This window comes from Letharia lupina (genome assembly GCF_014066315.1).
Source record: "Letharia lupina isolate WasteWater1 chromosome Unknown contig_20, whole genome shotgun sequence".
Lineage (NCBI taxonomy): Eukaryota > Fungi > Ascomycota > Lecanoromycetes > Lecanorales > Parmeliaceae > Letharia > Letharia lupina.
The window spans coordinates 461,570-487,500 of NW_023502989.1; the positions used below are offsets into that span (position 1 = coordinate 461,570).

Sequence of the window (25,931 nt, forward strand, 5' to 3'; positions counted from 1 at the left end):
GATCCTAGCAGGCGCGAAACCGCCTTTGGACGCCTCAAAGCATCACGCGAGCCGTGACCGCCGCGTTGTTGTACACTTTCTTCTCCCTTTCTTTCATGACGATGTGCCCGCATTTCTTGAGAAGGAGGAGGGAAAAGAAGGGGGAAAAAAACGAGACCGCGTCGAGACGCCCTCGTATCCAAGACCACGCTCCGACCCGGCACCATGCGTCACGACGAAACAAGACGCGAAACTAACCCACCCTCACCCTCTCCTCCTCCCGCCCGTTCCTCCTCTCCGCCTCGCCATCACCATCACCATCACCATCACCCAACAACAAGCCCCTCCTCACCCTCTCCCTCTCCAACTCGCCCTTGAGCCTCCGATTCTCCTCCGCGCCCTCCTCCAACCTCTTCCTCGCTCCGCTCCGATCCAGCAGTCGCGCCTCCCTCTCCGCCTTCAACCTCCTCTCCAGTTCCCTCAATCTGTGGATCCAGCGCTGCTGCGTGGGCTCCATGGGCGCGGAGACGACGTCGGTGTTGGCGTTGGCGGGCAGGTGGGATGAAGATGCGTGGCGGGAGGGGGAGGCGGGGTTCATGGCGTTGGTGAGATGTTCGACGGCGGAAGAAGAGTGGTGGCGCGCCAGCGGCGGAGGAGCCGCGCGATTGGAGCTGTCGGGGGCGGCGCGTGAGCTGCCGGCTCTCAAAGCGTTGCGGGCGTGCATTTCCTGTTTCTGCAGGACTGCGATTTCGGATTTGAGGAGGCGGTTTTCGCCCTTTAGTTTGGCGATTTCGGGCGCGGCGGTGAAGGTGCCGGAGATGCGGTGGGATTGGACTGTGTTTTCTAGGCGATCCAGTTTCTTGATGCGAGCGTCGAGGGTGTTTTCGACGGACTGGTATTCGGTCCAAAGTTCGCGCTCGATGGCGCGGATGCGGGCTTGGAAGCCGATGATTGTGCCTTCGATGTTTTTGACGGCGTTGAGGAGGTTTTTGCTGAAAGTGGGGAGCATGGAGGAGTTGTTGATGACGTCGAGGGTAGGGAGATGGTTGTTGACGAGGGAGTTCTGGTGTTGCCAGTCTTGGCCGCAGATGGCGGAGACACGGGTCCAAAGGGTGAGGAGGAGAGTGTTGCGTTCTGCGAGCTGGTCTTTGAACTGGGACTCTAGGGTCGAGAGTTTCTTGCGGTCCGATTGACGCGAGGTTTCGAGTTCGGTGATGCGAGTGTCCTTTTGGGAGACAGTGCGGCTGGTGTGTTGATGTGTCTTCTGCCATTGCTCGTGTTGGGCTTTGTCCGCACGGCGACCTTGACGCTCGCGGTCGAGGAGCTCGGAGAGCTTTTTCGATTCTAGACCGTGGCTTTCCAGGAGGGCGTCCCGGTTCTTGAGAAGACGGTCCTTCTCCGATAGGTTGTGCTGGGCAGTCTCTAGCTCTGTTGCTGTAGTCTCCAGGTCTTTCTGCAGCCTTGTGATTGAAGAAATGAAGGATGATCTCGTTCCACTCGGATCGCCGAGCACTTCTCGTAGATGGCTCTCGAGCTCCGTCAGTCTCTCCTTCAAGGATGTAGCCTCAATCTCACGCGACTGAAGGCTCTTCTTCACCTTTCTGGACTCCTCCTGGGCAGATGATAACTCGTGGTTGAGATCATTGGTCATCTTCTGCACCTCCTGCTTTTCTTTTCCACCAATGACTTCCCGCTGGTGCCGTTCCTCGGCCAATCTCGTCTCCAAGTCCAAGACACGGTCCTTCTCACTGGACAGGCTGGCCTTGAGGTTATTGAGGGCATCCTCAAGGTCACCAATCTTGATCTTATCGCCATCTTGCTCTTCCCGTAGAAATGAAATCTCGTTCTGGCCAGACTCTTGTTGGACTGTGAGCTTGTTAATCTTGTCCCGTTCCTCTCGCAAGTCCTTGTCCATGGAGTCTGCTTCGTGGCTGAGTTCCTCGAGCTCGAGCTGCAAGTCTCGAACCCGTTTGCTCTTCCCTTCAATCTCCTCTTCTACTCGAAGAATGCTTTCACTAAGTGTTCGAACTTCCTTGCGTAGCGCTTCGGAATCTTCCGCGTGATTTGAAAGCTCATTGTGAAGGTGTTGTAGCTCTCGAGTCTTCTGGTCGATCTCCTCCTCTAGAGCACCTATTCGTTCGTTGCCTTCGGCTTTCAGATCTTGCAGTTCAGCTTCCATGTCCTCCTGTAGCCTGAGAGCCTCATCTCGTTCGGCTTGCATTGTCTTTAGATCTTCTGTAGCCAGGCCAACGTCATTGTCGTAAAGTTGCTTGAGATCCTCATGCTCGAGCTTGACAGCATCAAGTTGCTCAAGCTCATCCAACAGCTCTTCAAGCTTCTTTGTCAGATCATGAATCTCAAGCTTCAGTCCAGCATTCTGATCACGCAGTTGGCCATTCTTGAATTCGTAAGCGTCGCGCTCAGCATCACTCAACTGAGTTGTGCGAGTCTGATCACTTGCTCGAGAAGGCGGACGACCGTGAGCACGAGATGCTGACCGCTCAAAGATACTGTCTCCAGCTATTGAGCGCGTTCCATGGCGTGAGCCAAGCTTCAGATCTTCAATCTCCTGGTACAGGCGCTCTTTCTCTCGGTTGCGGGAAGTAAGCATCGACGTCTGCGCACCAACCTCGCGACGTAGCTCGGCGTTTTCGTGTCTCAGTTGCTCCACAAGGGTGCTGCTTACAGTGCTACTGCCACCGTTGCGATCTTGCTGGTGGTCTGAGATGTCGTTGTAAGAGAGAGTAGATGATTTCTTCTCCCGTCGGTTGACATGGTAGACATTTGCAGCGTGGTTGTTGGTGGTCGTCGAGGAAGCATCACTCTTCAGTCGTCGAATCTCGTCTCGGAGTCTAGCATTATCTTCGTCTGCCTGCTCTCGACGTGCAGTCTCGGAATCGAGAAGGTCCTTCCACATGTCCTACATTGCCTTGCATCAGTACTCATAAATGTCTTGGAGAGGTTCCAAAACTTACAACTTCTTCATGAACGCCAATGTCAGCGGCTCCATTGGATTCGCTAGCCCGCTTCAGCATCTCAGCGAGTCTGTTCTTCTCCCTTTCCTGGGCAAAACCTTCATGACGCATCTTTTCAACCTCAACCTCGTAAGTCATCACTCGCTCCCTGAAATAAGTCAATTCGTTCTCCATGAACTGGAAATCCTCGGAACTTGGACCGGTTTCAATCTTCTCGGGAATAGGTGCTTCTGCTTTTTTCGCGAGCTCATCTATCTTCTCCTGCAGCTTTCGCTCTAGCTCTCGGTTGGTACGCTTGAGTTCTCGCATCTCCTTTGCAGACTTAAATTTGGCCGTCCGGAGATCAACGTTCTCGGAGATCATGGCCTTGACACCTTCGTCTGACCTCCTGCTCAATGCATCGTCAAGAAAATTGATCTTCAGCTTGAGATCCCAATTCTCTTTCATCAAACGGTCGATGGTGCTACTTTGTTCTTTAAGAGTCAGGCTTTTGCCGCCACGCGCGGAAGGAGTAGGAGCGCCATGTCTCTTCTCGGGCGACGGCTGCCCGTGGCTATCTCTGTACTCTCGAGCCATAGTTGCTGGTACCTCGATATCTCGTACATGCTGTGCAATCACGGTGTCAGTTGGCGTGTTGATGCTTCTGCTTGTGGCTCTAGGCGTCTGCGGTACTATGTGATCGTGTCCTCCTGCCTTCAATGTGTCTTCTCCCGCAGTATCATCCTCTTCCTCCAAGGTGTGCAGATCCCTCTCTGTTGGTCTTATCCTATCTTCGCGATCACTGAGGTCTGATATGCCAGATGCCATACTGCCCAGACTGATGGTCCTGGAGAAATCTGAGGGTCTGCTACTAAGAGAGCCCTGAGGTACAGCACCACCAGATTGCAACGCGAAATCTGCCCCCACTGTCACCTCACTTCCACCTTCTGTAGATGTAGTTGTGTAAGAAGAGTAAGAGGAGCTTTGGCTTGCCATGCGGCTGCTGAAAAATTTGGGCCTCTTCTGAGATCGCATTGAGCCTAGATCATCGGTGGCTTCATCGTTTTCTGGTGGTTCTGAAGGCTTTGTTGGAGTTGGTGAACTTGCGCGCGATGATGAGGCAGATACGACTCGGAATTTCCGAGGAGTTGGGTGATCATCGGTCTCTGCCCCTGGGCTCGACTGCTCCAACGCTATGCCACCTTTGCTGTCGTCTGCCGTCTCATATCCTCCATCCATTGAAGCCATGGATGCTGCGCGAGACACTGTACGAGCAGCGGCCGCGGCGGTTGGCGAAGAAGACATAGTTTCGAGTGAAGAGGTGTTGTAGTGCCCGTGATCAATTTCTGTGTCTAAAAAACCCCTTGATTGTAGTTCCTCACGCCCCGGAGCTGGAGTCTGATACAGTTCGGGCGGTGTAGCAGGAGAATGCGTCATAGTATCCTGGTCCCCGCGAAACGGGTCCATGGACTGCTTGTAGTTCTCTTCGCTCGCTTGTTGGACCGTCGCAGCATACGAATTGGGATGATGCTGGCTGAAGTCCGCGGAGTCGTCTGTTCTTGTATGCGCAGCTGGGGACACCTCTGGCAGGAACGTCGAATCTACATCCTCAAGCCGCATCCGCATCTCCTTCTCTTGCAGGAATGTATCCCCTTCTCCGGCCATCATACTTCTGCCGTCGTCGCTCGGCGCATTCAGGCTGTCATCTCCGGGGTGTGTTTGCGTAACGGATGTTGCCTGCGACTGCAAATGAGGTTCATGACGCTCAAAATCGTCATGATCGAAAGATGTCTTAATGGGAGATAGGTCTTCATCGGTGTCGAAGCCGCCTGGCACTCTTGAGACTTGCCGAGCGACTGTAGGCCTCGTTGGTGTAGCCATTGAGCTTAGCCCAAGAGCTTGTCGCTCCCATGCACAATGTCAATTACTTGACATTCAGGGGCGAGGGCAAGAGGACAGAGCATGAAGCCAATATATCAACATACTATTGGTGATGTGTGGGGTCGTGCGGGTTGTGGGTGGAGTTGCAGACTGCAGTCCAGATTCCGCGTCGCCGAGCGCGCGTGACGAATCGGGACTAGCCTCGTCTTCCCCTGTGCGGAGTACTACAGGTAGATAGATACGTCGTTCTACGCATCTTTAGTTACGAAGTTCAAGCTCCTGGCTACTGAAATCATACAGCCCATTTGTGCACAACGTCAAGGCTTGCCTCTCACATCATTTCTTTTATGAAGAAGATACTACATAATTCGAAGACATACATCCCCTGTCCAGATGACCATCGGCCCAGATCAACCTTCCAGCGTTCAATCTGGGGGTAAGTCTTCTTGCTGTACATGCCTTGAAACCTAAACGCTTTCCAGGAGTGGATATGGAATGGAGAAAACCCATCTTCTGAAGAGTCACCTTGGGAGGAAGAGGACTTGTTCTCCGACTCGTTCTCGTCGTTGCTTGGTTGATAGCGTGTCCCAGTCCGTTCATAGTAAAGCCAACAGTCCATACAGACCACTTCGTCTCTGAAATACCTGCAAGTAGGTCGAGTTGCCATCGTCGTATGGTTTTCACCAGGGTCTTCTTTCAATTTAGGTTTGGGCGGGAGCTCGTCGTGGTCAACAATGGCAGCATCTCCAGCAGTACCAACAGCGTCCCTTCTAGTGTCGAGGTTCGTAATTTCCTCTTCCCCCAATCTCGAAATAGGGAGGGCCGTACTGTCACGGTGTAGCCCTAGCTTGAAATCTTCGAGAAAATGTGTCCAATGAGGTTGCACTCTGAGACTCCGGATATATTCATTGCAATCGCTGCAAGTCCAAAATTTTGCAAGATGAAGACCAGGTCGATGATCATGTGCGAGTAATTTATGCAGAGTTCCCCCCCAGCCAGCGTGCACCATAGGGTATCGCTCCAGTTCTTGATCTACGAAGTTCTCAAGATCCACCCCATGACTGACGAATCCGCGCAGCCAATACGAAAATGCCCATGAAGAGTACATTGCGATAGACGTTGGTGATTCTTTGTACGGTGTGTAGTCATTGTCGAGGCCGAGTTGATGGAGGTCTGGCCCCCTTTCGAGTACCAGACTAACGTCGCCTTCACAGTATACTATGTGGAAATGAAGTATAGTATACCCATCTGAACCATAAGGGGGTATATTAATGAGTCCACTTCCACCCAGATTCAACAGTAAACCAGATGCTTCATTTTGCCGGGCCCGTGAAGGATAGGTGTAATACAATAACCTTGCCCATTGTGTTTCATGGGCATATGTCTTTAGTTCAAAGCTCGATAGCCGTAGCATCCAAAGTAGAAGACAATTTTTGGCGTCTGTGTCTCCATGTCCAAGGATATCCTTTGATTCACAAAGCGCAAAAAGCACTCCCCAGAGCCGATGAAAAGGCGGAGAGTATCGAAGACTTCGGACAGGATGGTGTGAGTGGTAGTTGTTGACTTGTGTGCCGCGAGATTTACTGGATTCCTGACTCTAGTGTCAATATCTATGACTCCCCTGGGGGTTCACGAAAAAATTTGGTTCATTTACCATTCACTGTAATAAGGCATCCCTTGGACAGATGAATTTACGTCTGCTCCAGCATCCATAAGGAACCTGCAAAGCTCCGGATGATAGTTCTCTGCAGCAAACTTGAGGCAAGCGTTAGTCGCTTTCAGATTTCCAAATTACTCGGGCGTTACGTAGGATTGATCTGACTGACAATACTTACATGGAGAGGTGTGTATGCTTCAGGATCAGTGTCCCTGATTGAAGCGTGGCATTCTGACAGCAAAGTTCTGACGGCATGTACGTTCTCTTGTCTACAGAATTGAAAAAATTAAAGCGTCATCAGGTACTCTGCACACGGTGCTCAGTGTGCTCTTCCATCCCTGAGTACTGGAGGAGAGAAATCCAAAACGGATACCATAATGGATACCAAGACGCATCAGCCATGGAGCTGGAGAAATCATGTACGACGTCTCATATTCTTCTTGATTCGTGTCGCGGCAGGATGTGACACTATCTGCTTCCCTTGTTGTGGAAAGCGTTATACTTGAGGTTGCGCGGATAGTGCCAAGGAAGCATCCTGTGGCAGATTCTGGCCCTCTCAAATTCCGTTTGATTTTTGCCTGCTTTGGTCGTGCACTCCAAGGTCCGCTGAAGCCTTGCTTCTCGCCCGGAACAAGATACAAACCACCTGCAGAGTCGTCCGTAACATGCCTTTCTTCTGCACGAAGAGCAGAATGGTTCGAAAGAGCCGAGGCTGTACCTGGAAGTCTTCCGGCTATCTGTGAATGCTGTTGCATGCTTATATCGGGAATACCTTGGGTAATGGTGACCAGGCTCTGTTCTAAAGTGATATGTCGATTTCGACCCAAGCGACTGGTGGTAAAGTTTTGAGGTTAGCGTTACTCTCGGTCTGTACCAAAGATACAAAGTGAGAGAATATCCCATCCATCCACTAGTAAGAGATGTATTTGTTGTTCCGGGATTGAACTCAGACACTTTGTTCTTTTCCGAACCGCTTCTTGTGGCGTTACCAAGGCACCTGGAACACCCTCAAGAATTTTACCACATTACCAGCCGATGGAATGGTCTTGGCTCGAAGATAAGGAGTCGCTGTCAGACTCACCTGTTCTGATTCTGTTGCACTAGCAATAAGGTGCCGTTCAACCTCTCTAAGGCTTCCTGAAGTTTCGTCAATTTCCCAGACTTCAATACGGCCTTGAAAGCGGTCCATTTGCGAACACGCGAGCTCGTTGAAGCGAAACCCGGTTCAATCTCGTTGAGGAGTGTGACGAGTCTTTTGACCTTGAAAGAACAAGCATCCAAGGAGGCTAAGAGCGTCGCGTTAGGCCCCACGTGTTGTGCCTCGCAAGCTATGTCGGTAAGAACGCCCGACAGCAGTTCCAAGTCTGTAGATATTTCCTTTATGTCTGATGGCGCTTCTTTGATGGATTCCCAAAAGTTACATAGCTTCTTAACGCTGTCAGCCAGCTGAACGGCAAGAGACACTACGGCGATACTGCTCGCGGCGGCAGACAGGCCTTCCATAGTTGTTTATGCCAGGACGTAGCCGCGATTTCGTATGCTGAGGGACATACATGCCAAAGGCACGGAAATTTTACATTTCACGGAGGACCGACGTGGAAGACAGGTTTCTGCAGCCTGACCAGGGTTATCTAATCGAAACCATTCCGATACCAATGAGATCGCTTCCTTACCCTCCCTATTCATTCTCACCATCGAGGGTTCTGTTTCTCAAATCTTCTCGTGACTTGACGGATATCAGGACCTCGGTATTGAATTTCTTGCGTTGCCCAGCATTTTATTGTCCATGGCGGGCACGGATCGTTCTGACATGTTCCATTCTCTCTCTCGCAGCCTGATGCTATCCTCCGCCTGGTGAGCTCCCTGTTCGTAATCATTGGCGGTAACCCTCTTCAACCCGCCCATGTGGCACAGTTTTATGACCCATGGCGGTTTAAATAGAGAGAAGTGTCGAGATTGCGTGTGATGGTGAAAGCTGGTTCATGCCCACTGTGGCAGCCATTTCCGAAGCCACCTGGACTGGGCTGGACGCGATTCTAGGTGTTTAGGTTTCGTGGCCACGTGAATGGAAAGATGAGGGTAGAGCGCTCACCAGCCAGATGGAGTGCCTTATCACTCTAAAAGTGGCAGCCTCGGGTGAGCCACGACAGAGCTGGGAGCACTCGTAGCCAGTACCATGTACAGTTGCATCCCATCGCTGGCCCGAGCGCCCTTGGAGATCCGCACATTTAGATAGTAGTCCAGGTGAAAAGACGGCGTAAAAAGGCGTAGACTGGGCGCGCGTGACGAATCGGGTATAGTCTCATCTTCCTCTACACGTAGAATATATCAATAGGGACTATTTGCTAGATATAGAAATACGTTGTTATGAGCATCTTTATAATGTTCATCCTCTGTGTTTATATGATTGTACTTATATTTTTTTCGCATAGAGGATTTCGTTTTTCCTTTACGAAGAAGACGCTGCATAACCCGATGGCATCCTTGTTAAGAAGACATTCTTATACATCCCCTTTCCCGGAAGCCACCGACTCAGATCAGTGTCCCAGCGCTCAACCTCTTTAAAACCATGCTTTAGATATAAGCCATATCCCTGATCCGTTGCTACAATAAACCCTGGCACTTTCATCTCTTCGAGTTTGTCTGTTCCCCACTCCATGAGCATGGATCCGACGCCTCGGCGTTGATATATTGGCAGCGTGGCGAGAGCGACCAATTCTATCGAAATAAATGGTCAGTGGTCAACAGACAGACCGATTGCGCACTAGATGGCTGGGATGTGTTAGGCTGGAGCGAACTCACCCCACCACCTCGTATGACCCATGACTTTGCGTCTTAAATCCTGGTCCTTGACAAGAAATTCGCCCAATATATCCATGTTCGCGTCCGGATATGCATTCAACGCTTCCTTTCTCGCACGCGCCCAGTCTTCGTCGCTCATTGCCTTTGTATATTCCCAGACAGCACATCCAGCCATCTTGTCATTGTTATCCGTGTCGACAATTTTGAGGGCGTAGTTGTCGGGATCATCAATAGCTTTTTGACGACTCTTCACCATTCTGTCCATGTGGGCCTGGCTCATACCGGTTGGAAGTATGATGGCTGTAAAGGCATTGCTCTCGTAGCTTGCCACCCGGAGCGTAGCTGCTTCAGGTACATCTTCCTTGGCCATTGGACGTAATTCGAAAGGCATTGTGAGACGGTGAGAAAAGTATTGAGATCTTTGCAAATTGAGCGAAACGACAAAACTGTTATAAGAGAGAGCAGAGTCGCAGAGGAGCCTCTGCTTTATACTCTTGAGTCACGTACTTTAGCTAGTAATTATGGATCGCCCGACCCTAGGCAAACGCGACGGTGCCGGTCAATGGAACGCAGATTAGAAAGGAGAAGGAGCAAGTAATGCGGTCAGCGAGATACAAAGATACTGGGAATCATTAGCTCCACGATCAGGCAGCGGTCAGTCCACGCCCACTCCATGCTTGCTAGTGTCACTTTACACCGACAGCCATTGGCATCCTGGCGGATTATAGTCTCAGTATTCAGACTCGCTTAGGGGGGTACCCTATGGCCAGCCCTACACTCGTTCCTCGCTTCGGGGGCCAATCATATCGCAAGCTCATTACGGCATACCCCCCCTCTAGAGTCTGAGTAGGAAACCCTGGAATCGCTACATTGGCCGTTATTTTGTATGGGATCCTCACCAAAATTGACCGAAATAGAAAATAAGTAGTTTCTTTTATATATAACTTTTTACTACGCACTCTAATAAAAAAATAATGCTTTATAAAATAACTATTTAAATATCGTAGAATTAGATTTTTTTTTCGATTTTTAATAAAATATTTTAATTAATTATTTCCAGAAGATTTAAATTAGAGTTTTAAAAACTATACTTTTAACTCCCCTCTTATTCTTTAACGTGCACCGAGAAAACCTCAGAAATAATCTTAAAATATTCGTTATATTTATAAGTTTATTTAAGAATATTATTATAGAATAAGCCAGGCCAGTTTTTATAAATTTATATTTATTAAATATTTATTTAATATTTATTTATTTAAGCTATTATCTTAAGTAATTTATTAAATATATTTAAATTTTAAATTATTATTCAATAATTTATAGATATAAGTAAAGATATATAAAGTTTTATTAATATTCTTTTTTATTTAATTTAATTATTATATTACTTTAAGATTTTTAGAAAAAAAATTAAAAAGCTTAATAACTTTAAAGACTTCGAACTTCAAATTTAGAAAATTTGATATATTATTATAATATATATTAAGAGTATATTTATAAATTTTTATAAAAAGGGATGGTTCGGTTATCGAGTAATAATATATCGAAGTTATAGATTATTAAGTCGTAAAAATAGTTTCGGGGTAGCTTCGGGGTAGCTCGCTCCGGGCCAAAGCTACCCCGAAAGTTACTAATGCTGATATATACGCAAGGGTAAATATCTCATATCAGCCAAACCACCAAAAAAATGAGGCTTGGCAGGGTTTCCTGCTCAGACCCACTGCGTGGGGCCACTGAGACTAGGCGGATTACTGTTATTCTCTACAGGTACCGTGCATCATGGATATCTAAAAAGGATGTCAAAATGAACGACATCACCCTAGTATTAATTGTTCGATGTGATGAAGCTGAGAGACTGAAAGCGTGGAGCTGGCTGATAGATACCTTAAGGTAAGTAGGCTTTGAGTCTTGAGATCCAGCGCCAGACCCCTGCTTCCTGCGCGCCCGCAACTTCCCTGCCACCAAAATTCATTCCAACCTCTCCGCCAAGACATCGAATCACTTGCCCAACAGAACTGCTCCCATCTGCACTTTTGTTCATTCCTTCTGCAACCTTCCGATATTATACAGAAGACTCGCAGCGCTTCTTCCGCGTTGCACAATTGTCACCTCGAAGCTCAAGAGGTCCACCCGTCTGCTCTGATCGAACGGTCAAATCGCAAGCTTCCACGCCTTCGTGCGCCCCCACCGTCCAATCACCCTCGGTGCTTCGCTGGTGAAGAAATAAACGCAAAAGATACTGAACATCATACTAGTTGCATCTCAGCTCCCCAGACCTGGTAATCGCAGCTTTGCAGCTTCGGCGAAAAGTGCCCGAGGAGCCGTCGACAACAGCAAGAGCGGAGCGCCCTCCGACTATCTAGCGCGCAGAAGAGCGCTCAAGAACCTCTCGTACAAGCTTCACGACATCAGCTTCAGCAAGGAGAGCCTCCTGGAAACATTACATCTCTCACCACTATCTACACCAATCGCTGCCAACCACCGGCCCTCGCCTCTCATACACAATGGCCAACGAAGTCCTCATCCGCGTGCTCGAGCGAAAACGGAAATACGTGTGGCCCGAAGCGCAGCTCAACTTCTGGCTCATCGTCATGATAGCGGCTGCTGCAACCATAGTCGGTATATTCACCTACTTCATGCACCTGCAATCCATGTTCCATCTCGGAGTACCCTGGTATGCCTTTACCCTCACCTCTCCCGCCCCCCCCCCCCACAACCAACTTAGTGGCTAATAGAATATGTCCTCCGCTCAGGATATTCCCCTACAGCATAGCAACCGGCTCCATCTGCCTCCTCTTCCTCTTCATCATCCTCGTCCTAATCCAACAAAGACAACTCCTCCCCGGCATCGTCGTCCTCGGCTCCTTCATCCTCTTCGTCCTCTTCCTAACCGGACTCATCGAAACCTCCATCCAACTCTTCGGCCCCACCGGCTCCGTAAACAGCTACTGCAACCTTTACCGGCCGAGCTCAGGCCTGGCAAACTCCCAAGCGACACTGGCGTATTTGGAGACGCAGGGGATATGTCAGGATTGGAAAGCGGCGTTTTCCTTCTATATCATCGGGACGGTATTTTTGCTGTGGATGATGGTGATGGCGTGGCAGGTTAATCAGGATAATTTTGACTGAAAAGGGCATGGGAGATGCGATATGAGCGATATGAGCAAGTGTCCATACATAGCGTGCGGAGTCCGGCTGGATCTTGGGGAGCCACATTTACGTGTATAGTCTATACGATGGAAACATTACGTTTGGCAGAGATGACTTGCATATCTCGCCGGCCTTTCACATCCGCCACTGCTCAAAAGGTTGGGTGAGGGGAGGCAGAAGACTGGCTCCAGCCTCATCAATCCTGTGCTCAAAGCAGGGCTTCAAGCCGAGGGAATGCCACTCATCAAGGGCAGCACAACCCGGCAGAGTGCGCTTTTGACCGAAAGCTGGCTTGTGATCTCGAAATCTCATGTTTATACAGCGCCAGAACCGCCACTCTTTTGAGGCAGCTTACCTTTCGCAAGACATGGCAACATAAATGCAGTAGATCCTTCCGGAAACGACCAACCTCCGGCCGCCATACCCCGTTGACCGTGAGCCGGCTCTGACCCATGTCCCCGTCTCCATGCCGACTGTGAACGCCGGAACCTCCCAATTGCCGTGAACCAAGTTGCCATCAAAGCTCCTCCACTGTAGATTTCCCAGCCGTAGGCACCTGTTCCATCGTCTCTCTACTCTCACCCTCCGCCTTCTCCGTTCCCTCTTGCATCGATTTTTCCTTGCCCTCGATTTCCGCCTTTTCCAACGTGTCCTCAAACATTTCCTTCTCAGTCCTCTCCCTTTTCCACCCATCAGCAATCAACCTCGCCACATTCATCCCCATCAGCGAACTCGTCTCCATTGTACTGATAAAACTCTCGATTCCGCTCGTATACCACACCTTCCCTTCCTCATCCAGCTGCACATCCTCAAACGTAACTCGAGGCGGTAAGTACGGATAGCTCTGCCAGACTTTCTCGTAGATCCAGCTGATGTCCCTTTGGTCGTTTGTGTTTTGGGTTAGGATACTGTGAAGCCAGGAGGTGGAGATAGGGGCGGGGCTGAAGATTTTGTAAAGGTATTCGCGTTGGTGAGTGGCTGGGTTTGTGAGGGTGCGGAGGGTGGAGATGCTGTAGAAAAGTGGAGGATTGGCGTTGGTTTTGGGGGTCGTGGTGAGGATTGTTGTTGGGACGCCACTCTCGAGGTTGAAGGCCTGTGGATCAAGTTTGCGGGGGGAGGTGAAAAGCGTGACGTGCAGATTCACGTAGGGGATTTCTGGAGGTGGATTCACCGGAGCAGGGGTGAGACTGAGCTTTGCGAACTGAAGTGGAGCTGCGAAGACAACGGTATCGTAGACAGCGAGGTCGATACCAGAGGGATAGGAAGGCGAGAGCGCGTTGACGGCGTAGCTGCCGTCAGATTGACGGTAGACATTCGACACGCTGGTATTGAGCAGAACCTCTGCCCCAGAAGCTTTGAGCATGCCATCAAAGATCTGCCAATTGCCTCCCTGAATCGACATAGCACCATCCGTAGCCATGCAGACCATACTCTCCAGCCCATGTATCTTGTCGATATTCTGGGCATAGTTCACCCTTGTGCTCGCCTGGATGATATCCATCCCAAACGGGCCTTGAATGCCATTCGCATGCAGGAATTGTTCTCCAGTTGCCGCCGTGGCCTCGGTCAAACCGACGTCGTATGCCGTTTGAGACAGGTCCTTGAATGGAAAATGTGGCTCGTCATACATCTTGAGGAAGGCGCCAACCGTTGTTTTCATCAGCTGCTGTGTCCGGATGGGAGCCAAGCCATATTTCCATAATATCTTCGCTGTAGTCCACCAGCCACTCTCGCTTCCCATGAAGACCCAGTCGGTTCCATCGTAGACACCCAACGAGTTCGGCAGATCCTCGATCTTCGGCTTAAATCCCTGAGTCGCCAGACCGAACTCTCTAGTTGCAGAGACGAGATTCTTATTCACTTCCACGAAGATGCTAGCGCCCAGTTCAACAGGCTCCGTAGGGTCACCGTACACATCGACGGTGGTCGATCTACCTCCTACATAGCCCGAGCGCTCATAGACAGTAATATTGACCCTGCTGCAAGGATGCTTGAAGCGATCAAGATAGTAGGCAGCTGATGCACCACCGGAACCAGCACCGATTATAGCCACGCTCTTGACCGGCTCATTGGGGTCGCATTGGTATAATTCCGCATTCGGGAGCATTGCAACAACCCATTCTGTGTCCGAGGGCGAAGGGTAGAGCAAGAAGCAGACTGCGATAGCTAAGCAGATGAGACCGAGGACTCTACGACGCGACCAGAAGGCAGACCGAGAGGGGGGCTGTGCGGGTTCCATGCTGGCTAATTATTGATAGGTTTTATATTTTACGATCTCAGCACCAGTCATCTGATGTGAAGTAGAGACTTGTTTTGACGGCATAATTGAGGGCTGAGGCCATCAGCCTGCTGTATAAACAGGCGCTGGGGGAGGTGAGGCAAGAAGTCTACTTTACTTCCACGCTACAAGTAGGGCTTGGCATTCTGCCCTCCAGTAATTTGGGGGCAGCTATACAAAGGTCTGCACTGGAGATCGTGCACTTCGAGACGTTTGCGCCAATATTTCCGGCGACGTCTCGCCTAGAAGGTTGCCGAGCTGCTTTTGAGGATTTGCCTCGACACGACTATAACTACGTCGCCGACATCAAGGTCGCAACATTCTGCACTCATCTAGCCTGCTACTATATGCAGTGTAACAAAGTCATCAACGCTGACTCGACGTTGGACGAGGCTTTCAAGAACTGTGAATGTGGCGTCCACATTGGAACAGCAGACCCGAATGGTATTCCTGTTCTGATACCAATCACTTATATGGGCAGGTACAGGTTCTAAAGCATACTTGCAGGAGATCCTTGACTTGTCCAGTCTCGGACACATGTCTTGAGGGAATAATGAGGGTAAGGCGCGTACGTGGAGATCGCGTGCGAGTTCTTGAAGGGCATCGTTCACTTCAACGTTGGGGATTACCAGCGGGCGATAAAACTTCTTGAGCAGGTTCTCGAAGCGAGGGAGCAGATGTTCGTATCTGATCATGGTGATACCTTGAGTAGTAAATGTATAGTTGCCCTGTGCGGGTAGTCTCAACCGGACGGGGCGGGGAAAGTGTGTTCAAACTTTGCAATCTGCCCTCCATATCAATAGCTCCTTGTACAGACATATACTTGCCTTGGTACAAGCTTTGCGAGACACTGCAACACACAAACAGCAACTTTCAATGGCGCAGAGAGGACCTCGGTTGCGAAGCCTCCAGGATCTCTCTCTGCATGAAGTAAGATGCCGAGAAACAGGACACTCACCTCGAAAAAGCAGAGCCTGACAGGCAGAAGATTTCCCAGTTGACCGCCGCACCCTTCGGTGTTGATGATTCCATCGAGATGCGTGATGCCAATGGGGCCAGCAAAGGGGAGACACAATACTGGGCTCGAGTGGCAAAGGATTGGCGCCCGGAATGGGAATATTAAATTCTTGGAGATTTTGGGCGCCACATGGCAGACGATAGAAGGGAGATGGGCCGTTATGACTATGGCGTATATTTGTGGCGTAGATGTACGGCGGGTGTCTGGAGTACAATCGGCGATAGGTGGTGATTGCCTTGGCTTCTGGGTCGGATTTCTAGCTTGTCGATTCTGCTCATGGCATGCTTATGATTCGGGGGGAAGTGTGCATTCCGAGATATCGATATCAGTCCAAACACAGTGATAATCATGCGGTGGGGAGTTGTTCAGTGATTCCGAAAAGTACGACTTTTGATGCACTTGCGGTAGCAGCTCCATTGACTGACCATGAAAATGACTGCTGTCCTATGAGACTCATTACATTTGAGAGTTTCTCCCCAACTTTGCCATCTACACCCAGAGAATGAATCCACCAAGGTAGGCTCTTGATGGTCACGTTTCAGACCTTCTCAGCCGTGTGCTTGTCTTGGTACAGTTTTCTACCACGCTCGTCATTCCTCGCCGTATTGACAACCTATTCCTTCAAAACCTTCCAGCCAAATGGTGATATCTTTCTTCTAGGCGGTTGAGACAGACCTTCCAAAATTGCTTCAACGGACCAAAAGGGTATATACGCTGACCTACTTGATATATCATTAGGTGTACCTTGCCCGAAACCATTTCTCCCCGATCCGGCAGGGTTTCCATTCTCTCAAGGAGTTCACGAAATAGGCTCTCCGCTTGCCCGTCCTCTCCTACCCTTCTCAACAGGTAAACCTTTACAAGACCTATGAACAGGCTGTTGCTTCCTCGACACCAAGTTCGAAATGTTTATAGAACCCGTCCAGTGCCTGTCGAAGAAGTCCTCTACTCTCATCGTCCTCATTATCCTATCCTTCCCGTACCTTATCCAAGGCTCCAAACTCCAGCCCCCCCCGCACAGTATCGTTTTCTCTACCTCGACAATAAGCCACTAGATCGGCAGATGTGGAAGTATCGAAATCTTTACGACCCAAAATCTCAGATCGAATCTCGAGCGATTCAGTTGCGTGAGCGACTGCCGAAGCTTCGTTTCGATACGACAACGCCAAGAGTGCCGATGCGAAATGAAGGCTTGCTTGCGCCAGTCTGGTCTCTGCGGTTGGATGATGCAGCTGCACAGCTAGCAGTGTCTGGTGGTGAGTTCTCCAGGGAATCATTGATCCACGCATGGACATCCGGGTGTAGGGCATGGGGGGAAGGGATATTCTGAGACTGAGGCAAAATCTTTAGGATAAGGCGTCATCGTTGGCATCTGCGCTTGGAAGCGTTGGATCGCCTGGGACGCGAACGCATCTTCTTTGTCGGTTTTATTCTCTTTGAGCCACTGGCGAGTGGCTAGTTGGACCAGCCGATGCATGCTATATGATTTCCAGTCAAAATCGGCGTTAAAATCGTCATCATCACCGTTCTCCTCTCGTACTTGATCGTCGCCTGTGACAAAGGAGAAGGCAATCAGGAACTCTATCGAGTCCTCGAAGTCCAATGGATCAGTATTTTCGCTTTGCAAACACGATCTAGGAATACTTTGACGATCGAAATAGCTCATAATGGACAACAAATCAGCAGCGTTAGGATGTTCTGCTCTCAGGTATTCGAAGGACACAATAAACGTCGTTGCCAGGGACTCCATTCGCCTCGTCTCTCTTCCATTGTCGCTAAATTCGTGTTTGAGAAGGCGCACTTTGTTAGAGTCACTTTTTCTGAACAGGACTAGATACTCTTTAATCGATATGCGACGTTTGGTCATATACGCAACAGCCTGGTTGATGGCAAGGGGTAAATAATCCAACTCCTCGAGAAGGTCACGACGATCTTCAGAGGTGCTGCGGCTGATCAGATCTTTGCCCAACAGATGTTGAGCTTCCTCTAGGTTCATCGACGTGATCATTATTGGATCATGATCTTGCGTAAGGTCCACGCCAATGTCTCGGTTCCTGGATGTGTAGAGCACAGAACCATTCGCGCTCTGTGGGACATAATCAATCAACGGTTTGCCATGGATCTCTATCTTCAAGAAAGTCTCGATGCTGTCCACGTTGTCTATAATCATAAGCCATTCGAGCTTGTAGTGATTCTCGAGCCAATCCGTGACAAGCTGCATCAAATTCTTCTCCGTATCCTCACGTCCAGGTACATCACAGCATGTGGCGATTTTGTTGTAACTTTGCTCAAAATTGACACCAGCGCTCGTATAGACCCAGAAGATCGAGGCTTGGGGCGATCTTTCTCGAAAGCGAAATGAGTATTCGAGAGCAATTTGAGATTTCCTATCGCCAAGGTCAGCAAATCGTAGTCAAGACGTTTCAGTAGCGTCAAGAAATGTCATTCGATCTCCTCCAAATGGATGAACAGGATCAGGCGGAAGAAGAAAGCCTTATGCTTACCCAACACCCCCAAGCCCGCACAGAGCAACGCTACGCTGCCCGGAGCTGAACTTGCGATCAATGTCGTCAAGGAACTCGACCCTCCCCACAAAATTATGGTTACGAGTGAATGGGAGGATCGTTATTGGAACATCAGGTTCTCGCATGACAGTAGACTTTGCGGCAACTTCGAGACAGAGGCTTTCCAACTGCTTCACGATATCCTCGTGGTTGCGGTCATTCTTGATCCTGTTCGGGGTAAGCTTATATTCTATTCCGCAGATCCGCTAGAAAAGGTAGAGATCTTACGCCATTCGGAGCTGATGCTGCAAGCTCACCAAATCCAGAAGCCTATCTAAGCTCCTTTGAAGATCCTCGATTTCATCATCTGCATGAACGGATTTCAATGCCTTCAAAACCCTCTCCGCCTTCTTCGCCCCTTTCTGTAGATGCGAAGTGCCAGGCTTGCTGTTCTTTACCGTAAACCTCTTTAACCGCTCGTCCAAGTCCTTCGTTCGAGCTGTACATGCCTCGAGTGTTTTCTTGTCATTTTCCACCGCAGTAAGGCCCTCTTGATCAAGTGCTTTGAGAGTTTCCGCGGTAGATGACAACCGATTGGCAAGAGTTTCGAGCTTCCTGGGGACTTCCCCTGCCGCTGTGGTGCCTAAGGAGAGTTGGTCGATACGCTCGTAAAGCGTGATAGCAAAATCGATGAACTGGAAGACGTTGCCAGCAAAACTGACGGCAGCGAGGCCTTCCAAGCCGGACATTTTTGGATGGAGAGTGCTAATAGAAGTAGTAAATGGCAAGGACTGAAGGAGCGGGGTACGAGGCTGCGAATTTCGATATCCTGCATGATGCGGTCATAACGACAACGACTGAACAATATTCGCCTGGCTATCATGGAGACAGAGCAGCCAACGAAACGCTCCCGGCTGTCCTGTCTCCAAGAACATCTTGATATAAAGGCTGCTTTAGCATTCTATGGCTAACAGGCTTTGCTTGCGCCGATCGAGAGTAACCTGATACTCTGCTCTCACGCCATATCTGTCGCTACTCTTATATCATGAGCCGTCAGAACTCATGGACTGATGAACAAAAGTTCGGAATCCCTGGTCATAAGGCTAGCCTTATAAGGACAAGTCTGGTTCCCATGCCAACAGTGGGCCTTACGGTAGTTTCATGGCGGTAAATACCTTAGAGACACTTGGCCGTCGGAAGCCGTATGTATACTCGTTCGACACCAGCGAGACCAGCAGGTGGCTCTTTACTCGATTTCGCCTCTTTCAGAGCCATAGCATTCTTCCGTAGCCACAGTCTGCTCACACTTCAATCTCCAGCCCGTTTGACGTGGATGGTAATTAGGAAATTCTTAAGTTAATCGATGTTGCTCACAGTTCGAATCGACTAATAACTGTACTCTAAGCCATCTGTACAGTGAACCCACTTGGAGCGACGCGGCATGGATATCATAGAAGGCTGCTTCACATCTTGTACCTGACAAAACAAGCTGGAGCGCCTTCGCCGTCCCTATGTGCCTTAGTGCACGAAAAATAGACTATTTGGATCCTCCCGAGCCTCTCACACCAACAACGCCAGTACAGCCCATTGACATCACCGCCTATGCAAACCACGGTCTTCTACCAATCATACGATACGTCCTCTTCTGATTCGGCTGCGAATTCGAACTCCCCAACGGGATCGGTATCTGACCGGTCGATGCTGGCCACGTCGAATTCGCAACCGGTCTACTGATCTCCAAGAGCTCGCCGAACCCGCTCAAGCTCATCGAGTCGAGCGGATCGCCCGTGATCTTGTCAGCCCAGAAAACGTAGATCTGCCCGGGAAGGCCCTGGACGATGTTGTTTGATGCTGCTAGAGGTCGGTAGAGCGAGACTTCGCCAGCTTGATTGGTGGCGAGGTTTGGGCTGGCGACGAGAGGCGAGCTGAGGTTGTAGGCTTCTTGATTGTTGATTGATCCCGGGGTACCGGTGATGACTAGTTCGTGGATGGTGGGTGGAGCGGTTTGGCTAGCGCTGCTGTAATGGTAGACGTAGGTTGATCCGTTCTGCGATATGGCGGCGATGTCGGCATTGTTGTAATCGAGCAAATTTGGAAAGCTGATGCCTAGAATGCCGACGTCAATTCTGATCATGATGAATTTTCATAGTCGTGGTGCATACCATTCTTGTACGTCCCAGTGGGATCCAAGAGGGACATCCAGGCCTCTTGCAAGGTGTTGTTGCCGGAAGAAAAGAATAGCCTTAAGATTTGCGTGCTTTCATCGATAGTCGCCGCCAAGTGGGAATTTGGCCACGGATTGTGCAACTTTGCCCCATCTGCCCATGAATCGTTACTCTGAGTCCAGATCAATTCTTGCACATAGGCTGCTCCGGTCAAATTCTCCGCATGGTAATAGAGCCGCAGACCCGGTCCCGTGTTGAAGTTCTCCGAATAGACTGCTGCCATTCGATAGCCGTCCCAGTCATTCTTTGGGTCCTGAGTCACTGAAGGCAAGGAAAGGTTCGCCACGGCGGCGATGTTCATATTGTTCAAAGTACCAGGCTCCCAGTAAGCCGTGCTGGAAAAGACTTTTCTTTTTTCTTGCAACAGTCCATTCAATCCTACATAAAAAATGCTTCCCTAGGACTTCGTTACGCCTCATGCATTGGCAAGGAGCTCAAGTTGGTCTTACCTGCTGATTCGAACCGTTGAGGTAAGTCACCGTTGCAAGCCCCGTGTTGTTGATCGCATCGGTGAAGATAGGCCTAGCCTTCTGTTAGTGGGACATTTCGTACATTGCTCTTCTTCAATCTTACAGAGCGCTTTGCCAAGACATCAAGCCATTAGAGACGGCTTCCTTGATGTTTCCAAGGGCTGATTGATAATATATCCGGAAAGCTTGTTGGCTTTCAGCACTGGAACCGCCTTGGTTATAAGATATCACATTTAGTGGTGACCCTGCCACGATATCTCCTTGCCTAGCGCATGACTATGTCAGTCACCCATTTTCTACCAGCTCTGAATGTGAACCTACTGCAAATGCAACGACGTGGTGTTATTTGCACTGTGGGTCGTATCATTTGTCGAAACATTGGATGCCGGCTGCCCAGACGAAGAAGATCTCCCACTGCGTGATTGCAGTCCGCCTACTACTCCGCTAATGACAGCTGCAGCAAGGACGATGGCCAGGATGAGGCCTAGAAGCTCCCAGAAATGCTTCTGTCGCAGACCGCACGTTCTCTTCTCTGGTGGTGGAGGGGAGCCCAGGCCCTCATCCATCTCCTTGGGGCCCATCGGAGACATCGGGCTTAGTGTCCCTTCTGGAGAAGTTGGAATACCCATAGGGATACCCACAGGGACTCCTGCGTGTGCCTGCTTCTCGTTGAGATAGAACCCATGGTGGTTGAAATCATCGTCGAGCAAGCCTTGGGGTTTTGAGTCGTCCAAATGCGGATCTCGATTATCTCTGGCTCTTGTGTCGAGTTGCAGACCTTCGTAGTCTACCTTGTCGATTGGCGACTAACTCGGATGTCAGTTTTCTTAAGCAGTGCATGCGCAGTAGATGGATCACCTTCTCCTTGTTGACTGACGAGCGAGTTGTCATCGTGACTAGTTGCGCCAATCATCCAGGACTCAGAGGCGACTTGGATTCGAGTACGCCAGCCACGTGAGAGTAGCATTGAGAGATGCGCCGGAGGGCTTGCTTTAAGGATCAAATTCTCCGAGACACAAAGGACACTACTACTACTAATAGTGCGATGCGTTGCGTCGTCACACGCTAGATCCAACAACATGAAGGGATACATGCGCACAAAGGAGGCAAAGCTCTGCGGAAATCTTCTTACCTTTCCTTGGCGTTTGGGAATCCGATGAAGATTTAGCTGATCAGTCTTTGGTCAGGCCTGGGTAGGCTCTCTCCCCCAGGTTAAGGCGCGGCCAGTTCTTGGAGAGAGCCTGCCAGTAATGGATGGATGGATGCGGCTTGCCGTTCAAACGTTTCAGAATGACGCACGGTCTACCCCAATCACAGGGCGTAGAAACTTCTGGGACACCGACATTCACGGAATAGTCGGCGTTGAGATTGAAGAACGCCAGGCCACACGCCAAGGAGCTTGCCAATCGATCGTTTGACCACAATGTGAAGTCACACTCTACGAACGCCCAGGCCTGCTTGGTAAAACGGACCGTAGTAGGCCCATGATCGGAAAAGCATCTGATTGGAGGAGTATCGTGCTACGGAGAATTCGTGATGCAAGTCCCCACGTTGTGGTCTGATCATTTTCCTTGGATTTGGCGCTGGTTCGGAGTTCGTGCTGGAAGCGGAGATCTAATGGTGGTGCGCCATGTTTCGCCATTTGAGCGCCTGTCGCTTATATGTTAGACCATGCTAGTTTCCCCCAGAATGCTCTCGACCACACAATTCACTTGCCGCGTTTTGAGTCAGAACCCATAAAGGATCAAGCAGCACAAGTAAAAATCAACCGAGGGCTTGCGATAGGTCATTGGTCAGGCACAGTCAAACGAGATTTTGAAACACACAATTGGTGGCTCTCAAGCAGATTTTGTGTTCGACGTTGCATTGGGGAAGCTTGGCAAAATTGGAGCAGAATTTGTAGTGTGGCTGAAATGCTTCCAGCATACCTCACAGCGGTGCTCACACCATCTTCGCATCTAAAAATTTCAAGTTCGTGACTGTGAGCGCCCGGCAATAGCAGATAGTGCGCGATCGATGCACGTCTAGATCTATCAGAAATCCTCGAATGAATCCCCAGAGATCTTTGAAACGTTAAGATCGACCCGAGTCGTATATACTGCAACTTCGCGAATAGCCGTCAAGCTTGATGCTGGGAGGAGAGGAAATTATACTACGAAAAGTAGAAAGCTGTAACACATGTTTTCGTCCACCAACTTGCTACTGTCCAATTCAGGTTCGTGTCATGAAAGCCGCTGTCCCCATGTTTTCCTTTCGGAGTCCGTGGACTTAGACATATGTCCTTTTTCTTCGTTCGAAAACACGGGACATGGCGGAATCAATTATCACAAAAACAACAAAAAGAAATCCCAACTTTGCAGGATATATATTCAGCATGAGACATCCAGTGTTTGGCAAGTTGCTCGACGGGTAGTACGCTATTGTTGCTTGTCACTCGCATTCCCATTCATTCCCACCAAACCGTATTGGACAGCGGTGAAACTTCCCCAACACATCAGTCCTCTTACTCGTATCATTTGAAGGTCTACTCTTACGCTGCAGTAGCTGTGGATACATCCATCAGCCTTGCATTTGTTACCAATTTCAGGCTGACCGAGAAGCCAGCGGTGAATATTCCGATAATAATCATGCGTACTGGAGTAATAAAATACAGGACAATGATGGAAGCAACAGGTGTGAAGAGGACAGGGCAGTTCCCACAAGTGCTGTTACGCGAGAAACGCCAGCTTGGGAACAGGAGACTGTGTTGGCTGACCAGTCTGCATAGTCGGGCTGCTATTCATCTCTAGCTGAGGACAATCTATAGGGAAAAAATTCTAATACTCTTCAAAACCTACCAACGACTCGATGATACGCATGCACCATAGTGTCTGCTAACCACCGGGTGAACGGATCATCGGCGTGCCATGCACGCAAAGCAATCAGATCTGCGGAGTCAGGCTTGGACCATATGTCGCTATCCCGGCGATGGGGATTTTCTGATCCTACGGAAGTGTTGTGGACACGCGAGCAATATCTGGAGCATGTTTGATTAGAGAGAAAGACCAGGCTGATTACGAAGAGGCCCGTATTCAATGCCACCATAGGTTACGGCAAGGAGAAATCGTCCTTACCATTGCGATCGATCATCAACCTCTTGGACGACAAATGCAGCGTGTGGTGATCAACCTCAACGAAGATAGTCCTCCGGATATCCTCCCGGCACACTTGCAATTGTAAACCTTCGACGGACCGAACTGACAGCTTTGCAGAGCTCACGCGCCCAGGCCACAGTGTCAAACATAGACTCGGAAGGGAATGATGTAAATCAGCCCCGTGGATCGTCGAAATTGCTTACAAATTTGACATAGTCCAGCCAAGTTATGAACATCGAAGATGCAAATTCCGACTTCATGAATGCCGTCGCCCACATAGACACTGAATGTGATTTTGGGAATCGGCTTTCATTGGCGCTTGTTGAAGACTTGGGTCAAGCCGGAAAGATTTCCCAAATTGATGACGCACCGAGCATCTGGCAATGCCGTCAAAGCCTTCTCTTCTTGGTGGCACTGTGTCCCCCCTGTGAAAATCCCCCCTGTGAAAATGGAGTCCCCGTGGCACCAAAGTGAACCAAAAATCTGTTCACATTCTGCCCACAGATCATTGGAATGTCCTCATCGGCGCCAAAACTATCAAAGCTATGGAGCTCGTCAGTCTTAACCAGTCCGCCTTCTTGCTGCCCATGATAGCACACAAAAAGCAGATTGCTTATCAGTCGCCCTCCCGCCTTCCAGCTCAACTGCTTCTAAATGGACAAAAGTAAGGATGGGGTGGGGTAGAGGAGGGGGTCACGATCGCTTTACTTGAGGAACAGCAGCGACAAGACAAGGGGCAGCGCTCGAAGCTCAAAGACAGGCCTTCGAGCAGGGACAACAACAGAGCAATGGCCAATCAAGTCCAGCACAGAGCCAGCAGCCAAAGAAACCCTGACCGCTGCCAAAATTCTCGCCATCAACCCTCGTTACTACCCCTTTCTCAGCCGCAAGTGCCGCGAACGTTACACCACCCGAGAATGACTGCTGTAAGGTCAATAGATGCTTTATCTCAAAGGATGATTGATGTTCAGAAGACGGATGATTTGATTCTTGCGCTGAAGAGGGAACGGGCGTTTGTTGGGACCGTATGATGCCCGGTATCAAGGAGGTTTATGATAACCTGGTTACAAAAACAGGCAGACAAAAAGGGGTTAGCAAGAATTCATTCACCCAAATGTTGGTATCTTCATACCTAGACAATTACACTATATTTTCAGACTGCAGAATTGCACAATCAAGTCTCCCTGCTCCCCAGTTGCTCTTTGGCTCCCTTTCAGGACATCCTCGTGTTGAAGCTGATGTAGGCAAGGGTGAATCGATCTGGACTAAACGACCAAGGCTTGAGTAACGACGTAAACAAAAAATCTTCCAAGGCAAAAAATACTCCGGCACCCAGGACAAGGGTAACAAGATTCACTACACAAGTAACACAAGTGCGCGTCTACCTCAGACCATACCCAAGTCAGTCTCTCCATCACGGAAACCCGGATAGTACACCCGTCCACGATGTCACAGAAGAGGAAAGAGATGGGCTCAAAGCCAGGTAAAGAATAGGGTTCGAAAACAAGCTCTTCGGGGTGTTGTTACCACTTGTGGGTATGTTGACGAGTTTTTCCACTGAGGCAGACTACGAGCAATAAAGCGCCAGGCTTCTTTTGAGCCCTTCAGAAGAAGTTAGCCAGTAACGCGTCGGTGACGGGCATCGTCATGGCTGTCGAAACGCGATTGAATTTGAAAGGAGAGGATGTTTTGAGGGCCGTGACAACCGGAGTGAAGTATTTATTAACTGTGAGGTCCGCCCAAGATTGCCGTTGTTGATGCTGAAAATTTTCATAAGCCAAGGTGAAAGTACCAAGAAGAATAGAACACCTGGAATGGTTTGCTGGTTAACCGCAATAGGGTGGGTGGGGGCGACGCCATCCTAGCGGGCACACCAGTT

The 25,931-nt window shown here is 49.7% G+C and overlaps 7 protein-coding genes across 7 annotated transcripts; 1 reads left to right on the forward strand and 6 right to left on the reverse strand.

Moving 5' to 3' along the window:
* Window positions 1-232: 232 nt before the first annotated feature.
* Window positions 233-4,814, reverse strand: HO133_004986 (uncharacterized protein; the record flags this gene model as incomplete). Its single annotated transcript, XM_037295898.1, has 2 exons — window positions 233-2,899; window positions 2,955-4,814. The coding sequence occupies 2 exons, from the start codon at window positions 4,812-4,814 to the stop codon at window positions 233-235; spliced, it is 4,527 nt and encodes a 1,508-aa protein (XP_037148596.1).
* A 331-nt stretch (window positions 4,815-5,145) lies between these two features.
* Window positions 5,146-7,974, reverse strand: HO133_004987 (uncharacterized protein; the record flags this gene model as incomplete). The annotated part of the gene is made up of 3 exons (XM_037295899.1): window positions 5,146-6,032; window positions 6,845-7,302; window positions 7,553-7,974. The coding sequence occupies 3 exons, from the start codon at window positions 7,972-7,974 to the stop codon at window positions 5,146-5,148; spliced, it is 1,767 nt and encodes a 588-aa protein (XP_037148597.1).
* Window positions 7,975-8,920: 946 nt separating this feature from the next.
* HO133_004988 (uncharacterized protein) lies at window positions 8,921-9,664 on the reverse strand (the record flags this gene model as incomplete). Its single annotated transcript, XM_037295900.1, has 2 exons — window positions 8,921-9,189; window positions 9,274-9,664. 2 exons carry the CDS (start codon window positions 9,662-9,664, stop codon window positions 8,921-8,923), a joined length of 660 nt encoding a protein of 219 aa, XP_037148598.1.
* Window positions 9,665-11,777: 2,113 nt separating this feature from the next.
* On the forward strand, window positions 11,778-12,402 carry HO133_004989 (uncharacterized protein; the record flags this gene model as incomplete). Its single annotated transcript, XM_037295901.1, has 2 exons — window positions 11,778-11,947; window positions 12,027-12,402. 2 exons carry the CDS (start codon window positions 11,778-11,780, stop codon window positions 12,400-12,402), a joined length of 546 nt encoding a protein of 181 aa, XP_037148599.1.
* A 538-nt stretch (window positions 12,403-12,940) lies between these two features.
* HO133_004990 (uncharacterized protein) lies at window positions 12,941-14,662 on the reverse strand (the record flags this gene model as incomplete). Its single annotated transcript, XM_037295902.1, has 1 exon — window positions 12,941-14,662. One exon carries the CDS (start codon window positions 14,660-14,662, stop codon window positions 12,941-12,943), a length of 1,722 nt encoding a protein of 573 aa, XP_037148600.1.
* A 2,330-nt stretch (window positions 14,663-16,992) lies between these two features.
* Window positions 16,993-18,972, reverse strand: HO133_004991 (uncharacterized protein; the record flags this gene model as incomplete). Its single annotated transcript, XM_037295903.1, has 3 exons — window positions 16,993-18,106; window positions 18,224-18,451; window positions 18,512-18,972. The coding sequence occupies 3 exons, from the start codon at window positions 18,970-18,972 to the stop codon at window positions 16,993-16,995; spliced, it is 1,803 nt and encodes a 600-aa protein (XP_037148601.1).
* Window positions 18,973-19,823: 851 nt separating this feature from the next.
* On the reverse strand, window positions 19,824-21,809 carry HO133_004992 (uncharacterized protein; the record flags this gene model as incomplete). The annotated part of the gene is made up of 6 exons (XM_037295904.1): window positions 19,824-20,329; window positions 20,386-20,845; window positions 20,898-20,970; window positions 21,022-21,183; window positions 21,240-21,724; window positions 21,777-21,809. 6 exons carry the CDS (start codon window positions 21,807-21,809, stop codon window positions 19,824-19,826), a joined length of 1,719 nt encoding a protein of 572 aa, XP_037148602.1.
* Between the last annotated feature and the right edge of the window lie 4,122 nt (window positions 21,810-25,931).